This window comes from Pithys albifrons, chromosome 1 (assembly GCF_047495875.1).
Source record: "Pithys albifrons albifrons isolate INPA30051 chromosome 1, PitAlb_v1, whole genome shotgun sequence".
In the NCBI taxonomy this organism is placed as follows: domain Eukaryota; kingdom Metazoa; phylum Chordata; class Aves; order Passeriformes; family Thamnophilidae; genus Pithys; species Pithys albifrons.
Genome location: NC_092458.1, coordinates 65,568,483 through 65,593,718, shown reverse-complemented (window position 1 = coordinate 65,593,718; position 25,236 = coordinate 65,568,483). Strand labels below are relative to the sequence as shown.

Here is a 25,236-nt window from a genome sequence, read left to right as displayed (position 1 = left end):
CCTCCACCCTCCTTGCATGTGCTGAGCACTGGAGCATTCTCTATTTTATAGCTTGTGGCAACAAAAGACCAGTTTAAGAGAGAAAGCACTGCTGACAGTGTTATCCCAAAAAAACCAGACTCTGCTTTAACTGCTCTCCATCCAGGACCTGGCTGAGTCCAACAGCACCATGACATGCTGAAGAGATCTGCATTGTATGGTAGCCTTTGGAAACAGTTATCAGCAAAGCACTTGTAACCCCACTCAAGCAACACAAACAGACTCTACACATATATTTATTACTTCATACAAGTGGATTACATATTGTACAAAAATTAACAGTGCCACCCATGAGGGCCTTCACAGATGTTTAGAAAACACATAAACACATCTTTAAAACATGTTTTTTCCTGTAATTTAGGTACAACTGCTGAAGCACCACACATTTTGTGTGTGTGTGTGTGTGTGTGTGTGTGTGTGTGTGTATATGTGTATATATATATATGTATATATATGCACCCACATGTGTGCGCATGATCTCCATACACATACAGACACCGACTGACCACGTTGTCACAGCAGGCTGTGATATGCCCCTATATTGCTCTCTGAGGAATCCGACATCCTTACACAAGGGTTCCCACCAGTGGGACCAGTTGCTCCTTGCTGCACCCCACTGCTGGCTCCCCTTGAGTTAATAACCCAGACTCCAAGCCCACCCAGGTGAGTGTGCCAGCATGACTTGGTAAACATATAAGGGTCAGCGCATAGGGCCAGATCCCTGTCCAGGACGGGCTCAGTAGGGAAAGGATGGTCTTAGTCTTCTGGAGTGCCTGATCTAGCACGGTCCAAGTCGCAGGTGGAATGTTGGGGCACAACCATCATAAACATCTACTGCCTGAAAACTTTCACTTTTCTGCAGCTAAGAAAGATGAATGGATCTGTTCAGTAAAAACATATTCGGGGTAGAAACCATGACCTTCAGAGAAAAAAACTGTAGCACCTGAATAATTCTACTAAAGGGAATGCCCAGTACAGTGAATTTTGCTTAACAGCCAAGAGAGAAGTTTAATGCCTTAAGGTAGAAGGTTCATCAAAGAGCTAGGGACTGACATTCTTGCCAAGCACTGTGCTTTCATCAGTAGGAAGGTCACTGCTGCTTGCAATGTGAAACTGAGCAAATGGAGCAACTGCTGAATCCCTGCACTGCTGTTGGGCAGCTGAATAGGGTTGGTTACTGGCACTCATATCTATTTCCTTCTCCATCTTGATTCTGTAGACTAAGCTCCTTGGGCAGCAATGGCATCTCTAGGGAGAGACACTGTAGTGCTAATCTGGCATTGGCCACAAAAGATTTGTGTAGCTTTACTAATTTCTACTGCAATAAAACAAATAAACAAAGAAAAACTGCTTCAGCCTACAGCTTCAATAAGGAAGAAATGACAGACTACAGCGATGTTTTCAAACCTTTAACTCTATAAAGGTCCAGTTATTCCCTGGGAGCAAACATGGAATCGCAGAGGTTGGAAAAGACCTTTAAGTTCATTGAGTCCAACTGTTAACCCAGCACTGACATGTTTACAACTAAGTCATGACCTCAAATGCCACATCCGTCTTTTAAACACTTCCAGAGATGGTGATTCCACCTCTTTCCTGAGCAAAATAGGTAAGTATGTGATCTAAGGTTTTTGCCTTAGTGGTTTACACGTCATGGCTCAAGAGACCAGTGTGCTGAATATATGACATTATTGGGAACTTCCAAGAACTAGCAAAAAGAAGCAAATAAGGTTATAGCTCCATTCAAGAGGAGGTGCTATCTGTTTCTTACTCCAATTCATCACATCTGTCTATGCCACTAGGAGTCTCAGGAGAGAGCCAAAGAGCAGAATACCTACCAAACTACACATCAATACTCATCCAGGAAAATACTTCAGTCCTAGCTCATAAATTCACAAAAAATTCGAGAGCTTGCATATTCCTCTGTAAATTTGGTTGTCTGACCACTCCTTCACGTTCCTACCATAGGCTGAGTCTGTGAAAACCTCATACAGTCAGTGTGACGGGACTCTAGAGAAAATTTCTCACGGTAGAATTTATACACCTTTCTCATTTCTGCACTTGCATGAGGGAAGGGAAAAAACAGCTAAGAACATAAATGAGATTGTACAGATTATTTTCTAAATATTACTACATCAGTAATATTTATACATTTGTAAGGAATCTTCATTAAAAAATAAAACATGAACAGTTCTACAACATAAACAGGTACAAGCCCCATTGCCTAGTAAAGCTAGGAAGGAGTTGGTATCTAATCAGAAGTGAAAGTTCACAGCCACATGTTTAAGGACAGTCTTGAGGTTTAAATACAGTCTTGATATTAGTGTCTTTACTGTATTGAACTCTTAGTATTAAAATAGTAACAATAATAATAATAACAATCACATTTAGATAGCACAGACAAAGCACAGGATTATATATAAGCATAAAAGTGCAAGTTATAACCTAAGTCAAAGTGCCTACTGGTCAAACTTCAAAGTGCCTACTGGTCACACAGGTTCAAACTACATTCAGAGACCAAGTATAAACCAGACTGAGAGCAATCAATGCTTTCTTCTTTTGTTCTCAGTTCCATCAGAAGTCATCACAGGTAAAACCAATACAGTCTGAAGTGACATGAGTTCCAAACAGGTGTACATGAGAGAAGGGCCAAGACTATGTCTTGCTGGAAAACTGATCCTCATTTCCTCTGTGTAATGCCAATTAATCCACACGCTTTACTCTGAATATCCAAGTACAGAGAGAGAGAGAATAGTAACTTAGATGCCACATTCAAGGGAGGCAGAAACAGCTCAACAGAAATGCAGCACTTAATAGCAGGGGGTACAGCGAGACCTTGTCTGTTTCCCTGGAGTCACATCTCCCAGCTGATTTGTTGTTTCCAGCCATTAAAGATGACTATGAGGAAGTTCAGTAACACTGCTCCTCATTTGAAAAATAAAAAATTACCCTCACAATTATGATTTTTCCCTTCCTGTTTGTCTTATTTAACTGTTTCAGAGATAAAATATCTTTTATAATATCAGCTCATTGTGTTCATTCCCTTTAAAGGCAAATAGTTTAAAAGATCCTGTCACCAGAAGGGGGTGGGATGAGGGCAGAGGCAGACCTTTTATTAACCTTTCAAAAGATTTCTAACTCCTTTTGCAAGTGAGAACAACAGAAGCCATAAAACTCCAGCAAAGGAAAACTGTCACTGAGATTAAGCAGATCCAAACTCCGCCATCCATTTCTCATACTTCTCCAGGTCTGCAGCAGAAACAGATTTGGAGATTTTCTTCAGAGCCAGCTCAAAGTCCCCTTTGGTAACTGGCATCTGAAGCTCTTCTTTCGAAAGTGCACGAATCTCTTCTGGAGATAAGCCATTAATACGTCTTCTCATTGCCATTAAAGATGCATCCCTGGAAATACAGGACAATGTATGGGAGCTAATTGCTAGCAGCATGTGCTGTAACCCTATGAATTTTTATTGTATTCTCTGGCTAGAAACCAGTGGCAGGAACACTTAAGACAGCATCTATTTACCACAGAAGATGTGGTTCACATACTTCTTAGCTTCCATGTTCCCAAATCACTACATTAATTCAACACAAAGAATGCACTGGCACCAAAACTCATTTAAGCATATGGTAAATGTGCAGAGATAATTAAAACTATAAAACTGAAAACCTTTTACAATGATTCATAGAGATGAAATTTTACAACTTCAGAGCAGGAAAGGGCAGAGTGGGAGACAAACTGCATTCAAAGACCTTTTTTTTAAAGTAGTCTGGATTTTTACACCCCATTCCTTTAAGATTTCAACCTGCTCCCCACAGTATAGTTCCAAAGGACCCAAGTGTTCAGAGTGCAGCTCAGCTCGGTTGCCTGCTCATCCATAGCACCTGAATCTGTGAAGGGCAGAGCAGGAGGCATCAGACACAGCACCACATGCCCTGCAGTGCTGAGGCCCCTGGTGCCTGTGGCTTCTCACACTCTGCCTGCTCCACGACTCCTCTCTAGCCCGGATGCTGCCAGCGTGGCCCACTGGCATGGAGAACACTGCTCATTTCCTCACACCGTGGCCCACAGGCAGCCTGAAATTACATTTTCTCTTTCCCCAGGTTTTTCCCAGCAAGGGATAACACAGGCCTTAGGGGAGAAGAGGTAATTTCACTGCTTTGTGACACACACCAAGTTTTCACAATCATGGAGCGATTTCACATTTTCAGAAAAGCAGCAGGGGAAGAAAAGAAAAATTCCCAAGCCATGGTCTTATAGGATCATTTTTTCTTGACCTGACTTTTAAGGGAAATAGAATTCCTTCTGATAATTTACTTCAAATACTTATCCTTCACTAGAAAAGACTCATTTGTCAAAAATTAAATAAATTGTGGGAACAGGATGGAGATAAATTAAATACTAATGCTATAAACTGCTTGTATCACCCTTGCACCTAGAACATTCAGGCAGACACCAAGGCCATGCTGCACTAGGGGCTGTCCAAACATGCAGCATACAGAAGCCTCAGAGAAGTATTCTGTGAAAGGAATTTTTTGCATCACAAAATTCCAGCTTTTAAACTACTGTGATTGTAATAAAATAAAAATCCAAGCCTGTTTTGCACTACAGGAACAAATATACACATCTACAGTACATGCAGCCAACAGTAACATGAAAATTGCTCAGATAATTTTTTTTCTCTTCAGATCTGGGAAAACCACACCTCACAGAAAGACTCCATGGTCTTTAGGCCACTCCACATAGCAGTAATACATGGTTACGGTAAAAAAATTTGGGGGTCAAACACAAACACTGCTAAGCTTCAGCTTCAGCTGTTGGGGGTATTGCCTTTTATCATATAATGCAATGATGACTTTCCATGCAGTTTTAGTTACAAATTAAGGGGAATGAGGTACCTGCAAACATTTGTGATGTCAGCACCAGAATAGCCTTCAATCTTCTCAGCAATTTCTTCAAGGCTGATATCAGGATCCAGTTCTACTTCACGGAGATTAATCTTAAGTAGTTCTGCTCTGCCTTTTGCTAGAACATAAAAACACTTGTTTGAAAACTTGCAAGAGTTACATTAAAAAAATTTATAAACACAACTTAAATTTTTCAGTGAAAAGTACAAACAAAAGAGTTCAATTTAAGAAAAGAGAGAGACCAAGACATAATAAAGTGTGCAATCAAATACAGTATACATTTAAAAGCAGTATATTAAAACAGCAAGATCTAGAGACATTTGCCAAAGTCATATGTCATTAAAAATGTCTGTTATGTCTCAGGTGATAAAGCATTTGTTCACATAATACCCAGGAATACAAAAGAACAATCTTACAAATGTCTGCTTCTTCTCACACCCCTTTGAATTCACTCAGTGTTCAAGGATTTAATTGCATATTACTCATACAGTGTCATTAGAACCACAATGATTCTATAAACAGAGCTTCAGACAGCACAAACCCCAACAGTAAGTTGAACTTTAAGCATATATTTAAGCACTTTACTCTGTTGGGACCCAAGAAAGCTGCTGAAGCCTGACAGAAAACAAATACATTAATACAATAAACACATATTAATATATTTACAATACAAATGTCCTGGTATCCCACTTTGATACACAGACATAGGGTGCACACAGTGATAACCAGCTGTGTAAATGAGCATTTATGCAGCCAATTAACCATTTTTCTTGCAGAGGGCATGTGCATATGTGTATTTGGGTACATATGTTAAGCAGCCTAAGCTCATAAGAGGGAATTCATATTTGACAGCTTAGGCCTCAGAGTTACTCTGCACAAGGATGGTAAAAGAAGAGAACGAATGGTTTCCTGGCTTTTACTGTATAGAAAAAATACATCAGCTCAGCATCTTTATTTCCCTAGTGACCAATTTTTATGACCTAGAAAAAAGGACAACCGCAATAGAAGAAGTAGCAGTAGGAAAGGCTAAAGTCTTAAGGAAATGTCCAATAAAATACATCATGTTTTATTTATTGATGTCCCTAATTATTCTTTCTTTGACATTTTGGGGCGGTGGGGGGGTATATAAAAGAAAACAGAAAGCTTGTCTAAAGCTGCTGGTTTCGTGTGCTTTGCAGAACTGTCAAGAGCATAGAGCTATCCATCACATACAACTGGCACTAACTATAAAATGGGGATTTATTATTTACAGAGCACAAGGCACACACTGCATACCTGTAGAGAGTGTCCTGCATCAGAGAATATCTCCTAGTTGTTGCTATGGGGCTAAGCAAGGCTTTGCATTATTTTGAAAATGAAACACTACAGAATATATATGTGCATCAAATTCCACAATATATAGGTCCATCTACGACATATCACTTTTTCAATTAAAATGCCTGAACACATCAAATCACACAGCACAATTATAAATGCATCATTCAGACCTGCTCAGAACAGCCTAACATTCTTATTTACAGAATAGAATGCAACAGAACCTAAGATTGGAAATAAAACCAAATCACAGCTCTTATGTTGTCCAGGATGTAATACAGTGTGTCAAAAACAATCTGATTTAATTAGAAACAAGAGGAAGAGCTGATAGGATTTTAAACTAATTGGTCATAAAGACAGGCATCCTGTAGGAGCTGTTACTGCCTGTAAGCAGCAAAGACAAGCTGTACAACTATTAAGTGTCCTTAGACCTGCTAAACTCAATTGCAACCACTGTCACCATGAACACATATCTTGTTATCTTGAGTGCTCATGCAGGGAGATGAGGCAGCAACTGTACCAAGAAGAAAAGAAGCTATGCAAACTTCAAGTGAGAGAAATCTCAAAATTAATAGGACAGGTGAATGACAGCTAGGAAAGACAATACAAGGCAAGATGTCTTAGGGCAGGAAAGCAATCAGTCTGCTGCATTCTGAGTGACTCAAAACAGAGTAATAAAGGTGAGCAAGCAGTGATTTGCAATGAACTAAGCCTGAAAGTGAAAATTCATGGATCCACTTCCTTGTATTTGTCTGCAAGGGCACGGAGTGCATTTGCAATATTTGTGAACATGTCCAAAGGCTCTCTTTGATGATCACTCAAGGTCTGACTGTTAAACATTAAAATAATTCCAGGCTCATTAAAACTAACTCTCTTTCAAAATATATGAACCCAACAATGACTTGCAATGAGATGCCGCAACTCTTTGTTTTTAAGCCCCCAAGCAAATACTATTTTTTTTCTTTCTCTCACTCTCTTTAAAAATAAAGCAACTCAGACAAATGGTTAACCCCTGAATTTCACTGCTCATCACAAAGCCATCAAGATCCCTCACAAATCCAACAGTCCTGCAGTAGTTCTAAACTTGTCTTGCAAAGAGTATTTAAAAGGAAAATGGTCGTATCAAACATACCTGTGGGCAAAGGTATATAAATCCTCTTCTCCAGTCTCCGTCGGAGAGCTTCGTCAATATCCCAGGGAAAATTTGTAGCAGATAATACCATAACCATCTTGGAAGGGTCATCATTTTCCAGAGCACCACCTACCCCTACAAGTACAACAGGTCACAGTAATTTCACTCCAAAGTTCTTAGTGATTGAGATGCTTGCTAAGAAACATTGCACAAACATTGTAAAAGCCTGGACAAAGTTAAGCAACAGCTCTGTGTAGTCCTGGTGTCCCTTTCTAAGCTTCCAATAGCTTAGGTGACACAAGACAATAATGATCACAGAGAAGGACAGTTCATTCTTCTGGTGAGTCAGGGAAGGGCTTTCTTTGACAGTACTAATAACACAGCCATATATGAGTGTAGCCCTACTAATCCCACCAACACTGCTACCTCTGTCAAATCTGGTCATAGAAGAAACAGGAATCACTCTTCAGCTTAACAAATGAGCATTGCAAAGAAATTAACACTTTGGGGCAAAACATTTCCTACCCTGAGTTTACCATAATGAACCTGCACATTTGAGAACATTTTAAGCAGTAGTTAAACAATAGCTGCAATATAAAGGTAATATAGAGGTTATCAAACCTCTACACCATACAGTATTCCTCAGGTAGTCATCCTCATTGTGTGTCCCTTTACAAAACAGGTACTAAATCTGATTTAAAATGGTAATATTATCTGCCACCACAGACTACAGCAAAATCAGATCTCATAATGGGGTTCCACTGTTGGAGAGCAAAGGGGAGAAATCTGTTTAAACTGAATACAAATAAAATCCCTGCATTAGCATGCACAAATATCCATTATCTGCTCCTCCTTGAGTCTGTGTCTCTTTAATGAATTTTCAATTCACCATTAAAATAGCCATTTTAGAAAACATAAAGCATAACATCCTTTTCAGTTATCTCCCTTTCAACACTGCAAAAATACACTACTCTGAAGTTCTGCATTATTTTTCCCCTATTCATTAAGCTAGGTTTTCCAGATGGCTCAAGTTCTTACATTCCCACCTGTGAAAAAACAGCACCCCAGCCCCAAACCCAGATCTAAGCAGTTGTTACCATCCATTTGCACAAGCAGCTCTGACTTGACTCTGCGACTGGCCTCGTGTTCGTCGGATGTGCCTCTGCGGCTACAGATGGAATCTATCTCATCAATGAAGATCGTTGTTGGAGCATAAAACCGTGCCTTTGTTCAAATAAAACATCATTATTAAGGCTGCAGCAGCAAGCACAGGCCCTCACCAGACCACAACCCAGTCCTGTTACACATACTACATACATATCTTCCCTGCCTATCACAAGAAAAGAATTCAAGATCCTGATTTACAAACTGTCTTTTGCTGAAGTTTATAACTTTAAATTGTGCTCTTTGGGTTAGGGGTCTTTCAGAGTTGGTTAGCTTTCCTCAGCAAACAGTTCTGCAAAGGGGAAAAGGAACACAATCACATTACAGGCAGTTTTCATGTCCATGTTTTATGCAGGTGAGGGGTAAGCACAAGGGATAGAAGGGGTCTCAGCAGATCACAACAGAGACAGGTTTTAACTGAGAGTATTACAAAGTGCAGTCAGGATCCCAAATAGCTGAATGACTGTTCAGTATAGGTCCACATGGACATGTTTTTCACATATCCCACATGATGGACTGCACCCACAGCTTCTCTGAGAGGCTTGTGACCATCAAGAAATGGAACTAAAACATGTATTGCTTCTAGAATAACAGTTCCAAATCCCTTTCAATTTCAAATCTACTTCCTATGAGATTCTGATTCCACAATCAAATAAGCACTGAATTTCTCTCAAGGTTGCAACTCTATATTTAGTCTGAAAAATGCAATCCTCAACATGGGCGATGAACCATTTGCCTCTTAATCCTCAACAACATACCATATGTGAAAACACAGAGATCACGTTTTTTAATTGGTTGAGGGGGTGACAGTTCAAAGAACTCCATGCTTCCAACATGCTACTGGAAGGGCAGGAAACTGAGTGATGTCCTTTCTCACCTTAGTGATCCCCTGATCACATCATCGAGGACATACCATTTCAAACAAGAGGCGGACCAGCTTCTCAGACTCGCCTCTGTATTTAGACGTCAGTGTAGAGGAAGACACATTGAAGAATGTTGTTCCACATTCTGTAGCAACAGCTTTTGCCAGCATTGTCTTGCCAGTGCCAGGAGGACCAACCATCAGCACACCCTGAAAGGTGACAATAAAGGTCATGAACAGCAAATAAAGAAAACACTACACTACATCTCAATATGAGCCAAGATCTGGATTTGAATTGTTTAACAGTATAATCATCATCAGTGGAAGGCAAAAGACAAGAATCCTGCTTTCAATAACAGTGTGGAAGTGTGCTGTTATTTCTTCTTACCACTCCACTGGAGTGAGAATCACAAAAGCCAGGAACTGTTGCTATACCTAACACCTAGGAAGCAGACAAGACATTTAAAGTCTTGTGTAGAATCAGACAGAGCCTGGACTTGACCTTAGGCCCTTCCCAGTTATGAGGGGTTGCACAGGCAGATCAAGACAGTACATTTTTTTGGAACAAAGGCTTGCCATGAAGAAAACATCACAGAAACCCAAATACTTTTGCAGTAAGTTGTGTTCCTTCAGTTGTGTATTTTTCTGCAGAAAAAAGCATTTTTCAAAAAAATCCTGACAATATCTATGTATTGTATGTATGAATCTGGTTGATTTTTATATTTAAGTATGCACAAGAGCATTTACTGAATACAACAATTTTTTATCTTGTTTAATCTCCCCATCTCAGTACTCCTGTGGCCATACTACTGCACCTTAGCAATTCCTGGATGAAAACACTACCCTCATCATGCTGTTGGATGACTGGATGGCATGCTATTCCTGTTTTACACATAAGCAACTGTGGCTCATGCAGCCTACCATTCAGTCCCACTAAAGCCTAATATGAACTTCAGTGATTATTCAGAAAGCTTTAAACTAGAAAACTGAACTCTAGTTGTTAAGTGCCAGCTTGGTATCCATGTCCTCAGACTGTCACCCTATCTGTGGCCTCTGAAAGAAAAAGGAGTACACATCTCTGCAGCTCAGCACACTTACCCATCATTACACAAGATGGTTTTTGGCTAGGCACAGAGAGCTTTCAGAACCCACGATAAGATTGTAGCACTGAGATGGGTTAATCACTCTTGATAATATTTCTAAATACAGACATCTTAACGGGTAGTCTTTCCAACCTTTTCAGCAGCAGTGCTGGAGAAGGACACCACACTGTTCTGTGTCTGCATAACATTAGAATAGTGCACTGTGATTTTAAGTAAATCAGAGAAAATGTGCTCAAGCAGCTTGTTGGTTTTTTTTCACTCTGAACTCCAAGATTTTATTACATGCTAACAAGAGTTTCCTAAAATTGTACTGTATTGCAAGGGTAATCAAATTAGCTAGAGTTAGAATTGCACATCATAATGTGCTTTGCAATTAATAATTTACATAAAATGCCACACCAATAAAATATCTGTTAAATGCAAGCCATATAGTAAATTAGATTTCATCTGTTCCTCACAAAAATTTACTTCAAAAAGCACAAAGAATAACACAGAAGAGATCTATAAAAACAAATCAACCGGGAATGCAATTATTCAAAAATGTACTATTCAAAAGCAATAGGCTCTCTGCACTCCATTTTCCATTAACTCTTAATACCTTTATTGCCATTTAACACTCAGCTAATGCAAGCTCAACATACATTCATCGGTAAATTAAGTTAGGAATGTTCACATGCCATCTATACAGCTAACAGTCCAATGTCATTCCTCAGGCTGCCCAAGGTTTCCTAAGCTTCAGAGCAGCAAGCATAAGAAGTAAATGGATTCTTTTCTCTGTGAATGTTCAGACACTCAGATTTGAGACACTACAAAGTTATGCTGATATAATATTGCAAATACAACCCTTTAGTGACTGGGTGAAAATTACTCAGCTTGTGATATGCAGGTCAGAGATGACTTACTGTTCTCTTTGAGTTTCAGATGTGGTTTTTTAATATTTTAAAACAAGCTTCACCTCTAGTTCAAATCACACTTGATCCATGTGTTTGACAAACTGTGTTTACTGCAGGAGCTAGTGTACAGAGGACTAACAGCATTTTTTGGATATTGGTTCAGTCCTCCATCATTATGGAAAGTCAAATTCTGGCTTCAGTTACACATGCCAAAATTGAAGCCGGTTGCTTTGCACCTCCTGTGTAAGTATTATGGAGAGTGTTACCTTGCACGTGATACTGGTGGCATTATATTTGTGCATAACACAGGTGCAAAGCAGCCACACCAGGTGTAAAGCCAGGGGAAAACCAAGCTCCCTGGGGATGGAGACAATAGAAATATCTGTTAATTAAAAAAAAAAAAGAACTCTGAGTTCTCAGCAAAACAAGATGTACATGGTTACAAACAGAAACACATTGGATCAAGTTGCTCTTTCTCTCTGCAAACTAGGAGGCTGCCACTTACTCACTATTTAAAATCCTTGACAAACACAAAGACTTCTTTATTCTTCCTCTAAGGCTCCGTTAATCCTAAGTATTCCAATAAGAAGCTGAAATGCACCACAGGGAGTAAGTGTTTTGATGAAATCACTGCAGGGTTACTTCTTGTTGTTGTAACAATCACTAGCAGAGCAGTGGGAAGCACAGCAAGCCACCAGGCTTTCTTGGCACAAAACAATTCGAAGAAGAAAGAGCAAACCCATGAACACCCAGAAACCCATGGCTGCAACTACACAGCGCCTGTGTTGAATCAGGGAAGACAGCTGGCTCCCTCAGACAAGGCACAGTCCTCTGAATACAGGCACAAACTGTGAGGGCTGTCTTGGGAATTGCTCTCAGGAGAGTCTGAACATCCAAAACCAGCTTTGGCTGCCTTTTTCCTCTGAATTATTGTCCTGAATTCCTAGGCTCAACAAATGCCTGCTGCTACACTGATTACTGCAAGGAACAGCCTTCCCTTTAATACTTCTCATCCTTATAGCACAGTCAGAGGTCAACAGTAGTGAAAATATGTGCTGTTCTGTGTGAAAAATAAATTCATGAGAGTTACAGCTTCACAAGTCACCAGGGAAAAGGCTAACAATGAAGACTCTTCATGGACTTGTCAGAAATCAATTTGCATTTCAGACTGAAGAAAGGAAATAATCTTAGATTTTTTTCAATGTCTACAACCATCTGGTTTTCCGAGGTGACACTGCTCGGTAGGAAAAGATAATCTCGCACAAAGAGATGGAGACTGTAATCCTTTAAAAGACCAGGCTATTGTTCCCTTGTCCACTGCCACAACACTTGGAGACAAGGCCAGTGGCACTTTTCACATTTCCTGCAGTCTGCCGAGATACCTGCCATAAAGACAGATGGCCACTGCATCCCCTAAGCATGCTAACAAGTGGGAAAAAAGCATACCAGCTCTTCACTCCCTTAAAAGATTTTTGAAGACTGGACAGATAGGGAGCCCATAGTCTATAATAAGCGTGTGGATCAACTTCCTCTAAGCCACGAAGAGAGAGATTCAGCTGTGCAACATACACTAAAATCTCACCCTACACATGTAACCCATGATATCTAGGCTTTGTCCAAGATGACAACTCAGTTAACTTTAAGGTTAACCTCAAGGACAGTGGTACTGACCACAGGCACTCTAAACGCCAAAGGCCCTGTAGCCTGGGGCTAGGTTTGCACTAATTCCAGGTTTGGGCTTCCTCTCTTCAAGTTACTAAAACGTCCATGAACAGTCCTTTAGCAGCAACCTCCTAGCTCCTGTTGAGTCTGACCTAAGTATAAGCCTTCTGTATAAGCACAAGGACCAACCAGGAAAAGACAGGACAAATCAGTAAAGCATGACCAACATATGCTACTGAACCAGTGTACTAAACCACAGAAACTACTTATGGACACAGCATTCCTCATACATGCTACTGCCTTGCAGACTCTGAGTAAGACAATTTGCAACAGTCTCTTTTCCCCAGTAATCCCTCTCAGCAACCACGAAGGACTAGTAATTCCCCAGACAAGTGTTAATCTATCCCACATCAGAAGCAAGATTATTTTGTTTGTTGTTTATAGAAATGCTCAGCAGCCTCCTCCCTCCTCCTTCTTTTTAGCTCTAAGCAAGGCCCAGATTGGGCTCATCTCTGGTCTAGGCCAGCTCAGTCCTGTATCATTCCTGTTGCCCCACTTGTAACTCATTCTCCTAGTCTGAATTTCTCTCACTCCGGCACCAACTATGCCCGGCTGCAAATGCAACTGCAAAGCTAAATCATCACATCAGCCCCCTCCCTCTTTGATTCCTTGAACCATCCAGCCTGCAGTTTGCAGTCTGAGTGAGAGATACTTGGCACATTAGGAATATCGAAGGACTGAGTTCTTCTGGGAAGTCATAACAGCTGGTCACCATAATCCTACATAGAGCTGTCTATTAAGCATTTCCGCTTCAGTCAATGTACTCTACATGCTCACATGTACAGGCTGACACATAGGAAGTATTATAATATCTACAGGCTGTAACTGGGCAAATACAGAAAAAAAATATTGTTTACTGTAAAGGCCACATACACTTCCAGGTGTTTCTTTCAGTGCATTTTACATGAATCATTATGAGAGAATTTAATGAACAAATTCCTGATATTTCCCATTTACCTTTTTAGCCTTCTACTACAGGTTACAGCAGCAGACATGCATAACTATAGCTTGTTATTTACTAAAAAACAAATAAATTCCCACCTTCCAAGGTCTTCTGATCCCTTTGAAAAAATCAGGCATCCACATTGGAAGAACAACAGCTTCTCTTAATAATTTCTTGGCTTCTTCCAAATCTGCAATGTCATCCCTGTGCAAAGCAAAGAAGCTTGTAAAAGATTCCTGTGCAACAATATTTATTGTATTTTTATACAACAGAAAAGCTTTCCACTTAGTACCATCTCTTTTAGCATGCAAGTATATGCCTCATGAGAGTACTCCTATAATACTGTGACCTAAAATTGAATCCACTTCTGGAAGACAGGGAAAGAATTTTTTTCAACTGAAGTTACCCAGAGATGCTTAATTAAAAATTATTTTGGATAATGTGAACCGCAAAGCAGTATCTTTAAAGATCTCTGGAGCATATGTTCATTTCAACAGTACCTGTAATGGATGTACTGCACATATCAATTAGCAACAAAAGCTTAACTGTAATTAAATTAATAAACTGTTTAAGCAAAAGACCTTGTTTTGCCTATCTGTAGAAGATTATGTTGTCTCCCTGTTTTAACAGTCAGAAGATGGGTAATTTCTTTCCTCTTCCATACTAGCAAACACACTTGAATTGAGAAAATCCTCATACCAATGAATGCTCGGATTCCTTGATACAATGTCTCTTTCAAGAGCTTCGATAAGGTCTTTGTCATAGCCTGCTCCATCAAATTTTGGAATTTCCGCATCACCAAATTCCTGGGGTATTTTCTTTCCCTGGAAGTGAAAGTCATACAGACCCTTAAGGACATTGGTCTTTCAAGACATCCTTTACTTTACTAGCAATATATAACAAGACTGTTGAGTTCACTTCTGTAGAAGCCACAGGAAAATATCAAGCTTTAGCACTAGGATGTTGTGCTCTAGGATAACCCTACCTGAGCAGGGAGGTTGGACCACATGACCTACTATGGTCCCTTCCAACCTGTCCCGTTCTGCAATTCCACGAACAAAGCAATCTCAGCACTTCTGGGGCCAGCAAAACCAATGCGTTCACAATCTATGCTCTACGAAGAGTCCCAAAACACCTGTGGTTGCTTCCACAACATCATGTTTCTTTCATAGATGCAGCTCACAGTGACAAAACTCCATCAGAGCTCATTACATATCATGGTGGGTAGGTTGGTTGGTTTTAAAGTAAAAATTAGACTCTCTTAACAGTGCTAAATCACTCTTTAGACAACTGACACACTTCTTGGCCAGCTGAAGGCATGAGTGCAGGAACAGACTCACAAAAGTGGCTATGTCATGACTTAACACTACGTGAACTCCTAGCTTAAGACCATAGCAACCAAAGCATATTTTGAGGATGCTGCACTTGCCACACTACCAGCCAGAGATAAAGAACTGGCACCAAAGCCGTTCATCATCACTGAAAAGGAACATGGAAACATTTACACTTTGTTTTTGGTGGGTGAAAACAGAGATTCTCTGCCCTCATTTCATTAAAGGCTTCCTGCCCAGCAGTATTTCCTTTCTTCAGCTACAAACTATCTATCTCTCAACTCTGAATTACAAGCCAGCTCCATAAACTGTTAAAATGCTTGCAAAAGGTCATATTTATATAAGGGCTGCACCAAAGTCCTAAAAAGCTCCCAAGTCACCCAGTCTTCTTAGACTACAATCACTTCTGCAGCATGGCAATGCTCATTCAGTGACCAACCCACATTCTGCCCCTGCCCAAAATGGTCCAGAGTTTCTGGTTAGTACTTCCATGGTGCCATTAAGCATACAGGGTTGAAGTAACACTTTTCCTTTGAAGCATCAGGGCTCACACTCCTCATCTCTCAGTTCAGAAGGAAATCACTGTCTCCTCTCAGCGCAACAGCAGCGTTCGGATGCCTGAACAGCAGCTGCTCTGTTTTAACGAAGGGGGCTGAATAGGGAGCTACTTTAGGACTCTTAACTCAGCTTCTAAACACTATCAGCAGCAAGTTAAAGAATCCCAGTTGGCTTGACAAAGCATCCTAGGAGAAGGAGGGTTGACAGGCAGCTGGAGACACACAAATAACCTTGAAGTGGAAAAATAAAAAGGTAGCAAATTCACCCCTCCCAGTTGCTGTTTGTCCACAATGACTGGGAGGGAGTAGTGTATCTTTCTTGCTTCCAAGTAAACTCTTGCGTTGTTTAGTACTGCTAGATCAGCTTTTTACAATGGAAATGAAGCTGAAAGCTGTGCTTAAACAAAAAGCTGGTGTAAAAAATGTAATGGTTGGGTGTAAAAAGGAAACGGAGAAACAAGCCCCGTAGAGTTTGCAAGATTTGAGAAGAAATAAAATGGAATCCAGGAGTAACCACAGGAAAAAATGAAGGGGAAAAAAAGAAAGAGAAAACCCCAGACAATTAAATGAAAGGTATTTGCTGTCTGTTGGGGTGGTCCCATGGTGTAATGGAGAGCACTTCAGACTCCAAATCCCAAGGACCTGAGTTCCAGTCTCAGTGGGACCGTCTCCTGGCAGTTCAATGCCTCCCTGCCATCCCATCCCATCCCGTCACATCTCGGATTCTCAGCAGGGTCAGCCCCGGTTAGTACCGGGTGCTATAACAGTCCCGAGGACTTCACTGTCACTGTCCAAGCTCGCTCAGCCGTGGCAGATGGACCTCAGCACTTAAACGGTGGGACCAGTTCTGTGCACGCTGTGCCTCACCTAAAAAATCCACTGCGCAGGCTGGAAGGGCACACCCACATGGGGAGAGCCCTGCCCAAGTCTGTGTTCGCCAAGTCTGGCCTTACATAATACATACATTTGTTGTGTTACATACTTTTGCTCTGCAATGGTCCGGTTTTCCTCGCAGAAGAATTTTTCTGCACATCACAAAACAACTGGCTGTTCTAGTTGTTTTGGGTTTTTGCCCGCGGGAGAGCCGAGCTCAGGCAGGATTTACGCGCGGGGTCGGCAGACCAGACCGCGCACCGACCGCCCTTCGCTGCCGGGACGGTGACGCATCTCCGCCATGGGAACACAACAGGAATGAACAGGAGAAGGCGGGCCCGGGGCCAGGAGGGCGCCGGCAATCCCAGCGCAGCCGCGGGGCGGCAGCACGGCCCCGATTCCGGTCCCCCCGCGTCCCATCCCCGCACCCCGCTGCCCGATCACGGAGGACGAGCTGGTTCAGGGGCCGCTGTTTTTCCTGCCCTTGCGGCACGTCTCGGGGAGAAGTGCTCTCAGCATCACCTCGGAGGTCATTGTAGTGACACTGAATGTTTTCTCCCCACCACCACCCCCTCACCCTCACCCTTCTGTTCCGGAATTAAACTAAGATTTAAAGTCATTGCAGTTTTCACATATAATAAGATTTTATTAATGCTGGTCCCAAATTGGTCCAACCTGCAATCTCAGTCAGCAGGTGAGCTTGGGCTAGAAATAATTTTTTTTTAAATGTCACCTGAATACAGTCAGCATGTGTAAGCACAATTTTTTCAGTCATATCCTTTCCCAAAACAGCTTTAAATAAAGTTGCTGTGATGGCTTCTCTCTAAGAAGGTAAGCCAGCAGACAGGTGTACAGGACTGTAAAGGACTGCTCCCACCCAGTCCCCTTTGGCAATCCCATCACATAATCTCAGGCAACCAATTCTGTTTTAAATATACTTGGAAATTTGCTGGGCTTTCCATCAGGAAGAGCTGTCAGATGTGCACTAACCCACTGGAACAAAAATCTTATTTCCAAAACTGATGTTATTTCTACTCCTGTACTAAGTTTGTGCATTAGTTTCAGCAGTTCTCTCCTTGTGTCCACCACCCTGACATACTTGCATCATGTGTGTGCTCTCCCCTCATTGACCAAACCAAGTAAGTCTCCTTTTGGAACACAAGCTGAACACAATTGCCTATTCACTTTGGCAAACGTTTTTTCCTTCTCCCTTCTGATGTTAACACATCTTTCTTGAGCATGGTTGCACACAAAATACTCCAGCTGTTGTTTAACCAGAGCATCCTACAATGGCATGGGCAACTCTTCTCTCTGTTGGTAACACCTCAACAAACTGGGCCTAGGATTTTGTTTACATTCATATCCATAGCAATATCATACTGCCCCCTTACAGTCAACCCCAGACAGATCAATCACATATAAAACCCTGGGGTTATTTGAATGACCAGAACTGGGCCCTGAAGACATCTTGCTTTCCTGCAGGTTCTTCCCACTATACACCAATGCTGAACAACAACTGCCAGGGGCATTCTCCACCGCTTGCCACCAAAGCCAAAGGTGGCACCGGGCTGTTCCACGCTTCGGCAACCAGCCCTTCCCATCACCACCAGGAAAAGATGATGTGCCAAATGGAAGGTCAGCCTGATCCAGTTTCTGCTGATACATCCAAATCTTTCTTCTCTACTGCTGAGCTCCCAGCAGAAATTCTTGTTCTGGTCTCCAAGTACACAGCCTGCACCACTGAACATTATCCCATTTCCATGACTCCAGCACAGAGTCATCCAATTTTTCCTGTACAACAGTCTCATTTGCCTCTTCTGTGAATGATGCAAAACTTAGTACACCGTTTAGATAAAATTAATAACTCCAGTTGCCTTGATCACTTTTTCTTTCCCCTTCTCAATACAGGCACTATCAACACAACTCACCATTCCTGTGAGACAACAGCAGACCAAAGGAATTTTACAGTAAATCTGCAGTTTTGCCTACCAGTTCTTTCAGTTGTTTCAGATGGAGATTATGCATCTTTCCAGTCCCCATGCATGGAGGTTTATGCTTTCACAGAAATGCAACTACCATATTTCACATATGATGATGCATATGAGAATAATCCAGCAAAAAAATAAATTTTTTTAATTCGTAACTTCTTTTAATATTCACTTCACTGGTAATGGCAGCATAGCCCTTGGCTATTTCATATCCTTCACAATACTTACTGCCCTTATCCACTGACAATCTAAAATAATCTAAAGAGTACTCCTGAAAAAGCATTCTAGTGCTTAGATATGTTATTATGCAATTTCTAAAATACACACAGCATTCATGCTGTCTCTTTAAGCTGAACTACTAAACAGAATTAAAACTCTTGGTAATGCTCTAGCAGAAGGTACCCTGAGAATAAGCCCAATAATTTCCAGCAGAACTAAGAAGGAAGAAGCACTTGAAAGCAGTGTTAAAAAGAAAGAACAAGTAAATATAAGGGTTTAATGGATAGACACCATCTGGTGAGTTGTAGCTCAACATTATTTTCTATAGCACTTCCAGAGGTCATTTTATTGGCATTGTCAGGTTAAAAATCCTTATCCCAAGATGGTTACTGTCAGAATGAAAAGAAATTATGGGTCTGAGGAGGAGAAACAGTAAAAGAAGACATTTGCCTCAAGGGAGGCAAACACTTAGAATCATAGAATCGATTGGGTTGGAAAAGACCTCCAAGATCATCGAGTCCAACCCTTGGTCCAACTCCAGTCCATTTACCAGATCATGGCACTCAGCGCCACGTCCAATCTGCGTTTAAAAATCTCTAGGGATGGTGAATCCACCAGCTCTCTGGGCAGCCCATTCCAATGCCTGATTACTCTCTCTGGAAAGAATTTTTTTCTGATATCCAACTTAAATTTCCCCTGGCAGAGCTTAAGCCCGTGCCCCCTTGTTCTATTGCTGAGTGCCTGGGAGAAGAGACCAGCCCCCACCTGGCTAGAACTTCCCTTCAGGTAGTTCTAGACAGTGATGAGGTCACTTCTGAGCCTCCTCTTCTCCAGGCTAAACAACCCCAGCTTCCTCAGCCTCTCCCCACAGCACTTGTGCTCCAGTCCCTTCACCAGCCTTGTTGCTCTTCTCTGGACTCGCTCCAGCACCTCAATATCCTTTCTGAACTGAGGGGCCCAGAACTAAACACAGTACTCAAGGTGTGGCCTCACCAACGCAGAGCACAGGGGAAGGATCACTTCCCTGGTCCTGCTGGTCACGCTATTTTTGATACAGGACAGGATCCCATTGGCCTTCTTGGCCACCTGGGCACACTGTTGGCTCATGTTGAGCTTCCTGTCAATTAGTACTCCAAGGTCCCTTTCTGCCTGGCTGCTCTCCAGCCACTCTGTGCCCAGCCTGTAGCACTGCATGGGGTTGTTGTGGCCAAAGTGCAGGACCCGGCACTTGGCCTTATTGAACTTCATGCCATTGGAATCAGCCCATCTCTCAAGTTTATCCAGATCCCTCTGCAGAGCCCTCCTGCCTTCCAGCAGGTCGACACTCCCTCCCAGTTGGTGTCATCAGCAAATTTGCTGATGATGGACTCAATCCCCTCATCTAAATCATCAATAAAGATGTTAAACAGGACTGGACCCAATACACACCCCTGGGGCACACCACTGGTGACTGGCTGCCAGCTGGATGCAGCTCCGTTCACCAGCACTCTCTGGGCCCAACCCTCCAGCCAGCTCTTAATCCAGGAGAGGGTACACTTGTCCAGGCCATGGGCTACCAGCTTTTCCAGGAGTATATTATGGGAGACAGTGTCAAAGGCCTTGCTGAAGTCCAGATAGACCACATCCACAGCCTTCCCCTCATCCACCAGGTGGGTCACCTGATCGTAAAAAGAGATCAGGTTGGTCAGGCAGGACCTGCCCCTCCTAAACCCATGCTGGCTGGGTCTAATCCCTTGTCCACCCTGAAGGTGCTGTGTGATTGCTCTCAGGATGAACTGCTCCATAACCCTGTGTCCTAGTTCAGCAGGAAAGACCAGCTAACCCTGTGTGGGGGTGATCAAAGCTGTGCATTCTACCGCCTCTATTCATTCCCCAAGGTCAATGGGCCATTAGCAGCAGCTGCCCAGGGAGCCATTATCACCTTCACACCCAGCCTGAGGGGGGCGGAGCTGCTAATGGGCCATCAACAGCTCAACACCCCCTGGCTCCCAGAGTTAATCACCCATTGTGTGAGTCCCCGCCCAGGGGGAGGGACTGGGTGCTCCCTGAGGGTACATAAGTGGTGGGTAAGAAGACCTCGGGAACTTCTCATCGGATCCAGAGGAGCAGCAGGACCTTGACAGGAGGAGATCACCGCTCTCGCCCAGACCACAGCCCTCGCCTGCACCAACAGGTTTTTCTTTTCCTTTTGCTCTGGACTTGGGGGAACCACAGGGGTCTCAGCACAAGGGCAAACAAACCCCCTTGGGTTTGTGCCCCAGGACACTGGGTTATACTGCTGGGGTTTTGTGAGTTGAAAGCAATTTCCCTTGTGTGTCAGTGTTGTTATTGTAATATTATTATTAAATTTTAGGTCTGACTTATAATCTCTCTCGTGGTGAGTTCATTTCCCCTGCTGGTTCACCTTTAAACCAGCACACCCTACCAGGCATGGAGGTCAGGCTGACAGGCCTGTAGTTGCCAGGGTCCTGCTTGCAGCCCTTTTTGTGGATTGGGGTGACATTGGCCAACCTCCAATCATCTGGGACCTCCCCAGAGAGCCAGGACTGTTGGAAGATGATGGAGAGCGGTTTGGCAAGCTCTTCTGCCAGCTCCCTCATCACCCTGGGATGGATCCCGTCTGGTCCCATAGACTTGTTAGGATCCAGCTGGCTCAGTAAGTCAGTAACTATACTTTTAAAACATACATACTATCCCTATATTTACGTGGAAAAAATAAAAGCATTACATTGTCATATTATAGCCAGGACAGCATATGACCTATTACACCACAGCAAACATCTTAGGAAATGACTAGCTCATTTCATGTTCTAAGTAGTCCTAGCCAAGTACCCAAACCCAGAGCTGCAACATTTAGTACGAGATAAGATACCTGGTTACTTAATTTGAAGCTTCAGTTGTGCCCTATTATTTTTAACTGAACATGAAGAGTTAACACATTTCTTTGATTTGACATACTAGGCTACAGAGGTAAGCTTCTTGATGCTTTAAATTCAGAAACTGAAGAACAAATGCTTGTAAACTAAGAAAGGATAGAACTGAAAGGAAAGTTAAACTTGTTTTCATGACTGTGTGTAAAATATAGAAAGCTGCATTAACTTCTTTCACTTCCCATGCCTGGCTACTTCTTCTCTCATTCAAAATTTTCTTCAAAGGCAAATCATGGATCCCTTACAAGAATCATTATATAACATATGAGAATTTGTAACCTGGGGTAACTTTCACTTACATATATCAGACAAAGGAAGTAAAATAACCACCAAGTAGCTAGACAAAGGGGAATACAAGAGCACATGTATTGGAATTTTTTGAGGAGTAGACATATTTTACTTCTGCCACCTAGTGACCAATTTATTCAGATAAAAGCAGTGTTAAAAACACATCATATTAAAGGGAACACCTTTGTGATTCTTCCTCCACCTCACAGCAGTAGTGTTGCTAATCACATTATTCCCAGAGACAAGTGTTATACAAGTCATATTGTAGGCTCCTTATAGTAAAGCCCTATAATGCTCATCACCAGAAAGCCTGGAGAGCAGAGTTCACCCTCATTAGAGCTAAGACTTTGAAGGCTGCCTTACACAAGCACATCTGGTGAACCTGCCACACACCATGACTCCAGCTGGCAAAACTTTAAATAATTTCACAGATCTTCACCAGTTTTTTATAGCTTGCAGCATGCACACTTGTTACTTTAAATCTTATTGATCTGGGGTAGAGATATTTCTAAAATGCTTGATCTGTTCAGTCACTCAGAGGCACTGCTGAAAACGGGCCTGGCCCTCCCTTACTGATGGTAGTAAGGGCTGGGATTACTTAGTACTTTTTCTGTGTATCAGAAAACAATTCATAATGGAAAAAGTTCTTCCTGCGCAGTCAAGAAACAACCTGTAATAGAAAAATCACAAAGGGACTAACCAAATTAATTTGGAAGAAAGCTGGCCTAAATATTTTCTTATTCATCTGACCTGTACAATACTGTATGCCACCACAGGAAGGCCTGTTTTGTATCTTTGTCTGTCAGGAAAGTAATGCTATTTCAGTACACTCTCAGCTTGTTTCACTTATACCACAGAATCCTTGGGTTCCTGGCACTGAATCCACAGTTAAATTTAGAAACACAAGTGTCTCAAAAACAGTGATTTGCATTCTGACATTTTTTCTGGCCACAAAAGAGTTCTGTCTTTGACATCACGACTTTATAGTGAATCACCATTTCTCCTTTAACTTCGCCTCAGCACTGCTTCTTTTTCATGGGTGTTCAGAAGAAAGAATTGTGACCTAAACACTATAATAAATACAAAACCCTTTTCATAAACCAAAGAAAATGAAAGATGCTAAGAGTTTGCTTTTAATATGTCTCCCTCATATAATTTCCAAATATGTAACATCAAATAATGTGGCACAGATTTAGCTAGCATCAATGCACTTACAGAACTGTCCTGGACTTCTAGGCACACCTAAATTTTACCATGGTATGGTAGAGGCAGTGATACTGTGGAACTCCATTCATAATGCTTAAATTCTAGAGAAGGGCACTGGCCTCAATTTTTCAAATTTTTCATGAATACCTTTATAAAAAACCTGAACTGGATTCCTTTAAGGAAAAGAAAAAAAAAAGTTCGAGGAAAAGGAGGAGAAGAGACTTTATGCCCTATTGACACTTACAGGCTAGAGTTAAGCCCATGGTCTTAACTCAGAGAGTAAGAAAACCCCCAGCAACAGGACACTATCACTATGCTTCCCTCCCCTCCAAACTTTTCTTAAGAACTTTTCTTAATTTTGTGTCATTATCAATAAATATCCCCATGATACATGCTTTGATCATGAGGAAAAAGGAGAGCACTACGAATTTCTACACATGTTAACTGCGGCTTTTTATTATTATCTGTATTAAATGACTAAAAGTAAGAGTGCTTCCCTTTGTCACCTGCTGCATCATAGCACTTCCCTGCCCAGTTCTTTCCCAGTTCTTACCTTGTCATCTCTTCCTCTGGCTCTGGATTCCCTTTCACGGCTGCCTGCAGACTTCTCCCCCTTGGACACAGCGTGTGCTCTGCCCGCGGGCCCACGGGGCTGCAGACCTGGGGAGTCCTTCCTCAAGGATTTCCCTTCTCGGTTGGGACGTTTTATCTGAGGTGGAGCCCTAACAAGCAAGCACAACAAAAACATGCTAAAAATGGCAAAAAAAAAAAGGGCAACTTTAAGAAGGAAGTATTCTAATATTTCATTAATTCCATTGGGCATTATTACTAAAGCTACCAGGCTCCTAGGTCTCATCTTCCTATATCTGAAAATCCAGAAACATACTTCTGGTTCTGTCTGATACCCACGGTAAGAAAATAATATAAAAGGAAAAATTAACAACACTATTAGATCAGCAATCCTAACTAATCTTACAACAAACCAACACCCAGGTAACAAAAGAGGAAACAATTTGGTAGAAGTCTTGAAATTGTCGTTTCCTCTGACTCCAAAAAAGGAGACTATATTAGGCTACATTCACATCCCCAAGTTCCATACAACCAGATGACTTCCCGGGTAAAAAAGAAAAAAAAGAAGGCTTTCTAATAGCATTGACAGGCCCCAAAACAAAGGCGTGAGGATTTTAAAACAATCCTCCTACCTCTGATTTCATTCCCCTGTGTGAAAATGTCAAAACATAAAAGTTGCCTCGAAAGCAAAAGCAAACCAAGCTGAACTGCAACCACCTGTATTTGTGTTCATCACCCTCAATGTCAAAGAGAACTCAGCAGTAGCACAAGGAGAAAGAATTTAGTTTTAAGACAAGGTGTCCCAGTCATTTTGCTCGAGGGATTGCATTTGAAATACATAACTAAAATAAATGGGCAGGAATGTCACCCATATTTAATAACTGTCCACTATTAAATCTTGTTCTGATTCTTGTTTTGAGTAACTCAAAATTTTTAACTCCAAAAACATTTTCCTGGAATACGGCTTAAAAATAGTACATTCTTAAACACACTGCTGGATACAACTGCAACATTTTGCTTTGCGTGCATTTTCTTTAAACTTCACAGCATAGAACAGTGGCTAATTTTCCTTCCCTATTTGCTCAAGATTTAAATTTCAGCTTAAAAAAAGCAGTTAAACTATTAGACCTTTACCTCTAAGAAAGATACAAGAATAAATAAATACATCTTGAACTTTACATAACATTATCACAAAAAT

General features: G+C 41.6%; 1 protein-coding gene across 2 annotated transcripts in view; it reads right to left on the bottom strand.

Annotated features, from left to right (window-relative positions):
• Window positions 1-259: 259 nt before the first annotated feature.
• The window catches only part of KATNAL1 (katanin catalytic subunit A1 like 1), a 46,664-nt gene continuing 21,687 nt past the window's right edge, over window positions 260-25,236 (bottom strand). For both annotated transcript variants that reach the window (XM_071553129.1, XM_071553137.1), the window contains 8 exons: window positions 24,022-24,190; window positions 14,776-14,900; window positions 14,175-14,280; window positions 9,467-9,625; window positions 8,487-8,613; window positions 7,390-7,524; window positions 4,935-5,061; window positions 260-3,437 (listed from right to left, as the gene is read on the bottom strand). In XM_071553129.1, the coding sequence (XP_071409230.1) occupies window positions 3,239-3,437; window positions 4,935-5,061; window positions 7,390-7,524; window positions 8,487-8,613; window positions 9,467-9,625; window positions 14,175-14,280; window positions 14,776-14,900; window positions 24,022-24,190 (1,147 nt within the window). In that variant the 3' untranslated portion in view covers window positions 260-3,238. The remainder of the gene's footprint in view (window positions 3,438-4,934; window positions 5,062-7,389; window positions 7,525-8,486; window positions 8,614-9,466; window positions 9,626-14,174; window positions 14,281-14,775; window positions 14,901-24,021; window positions 24,191-25,236) is intronic.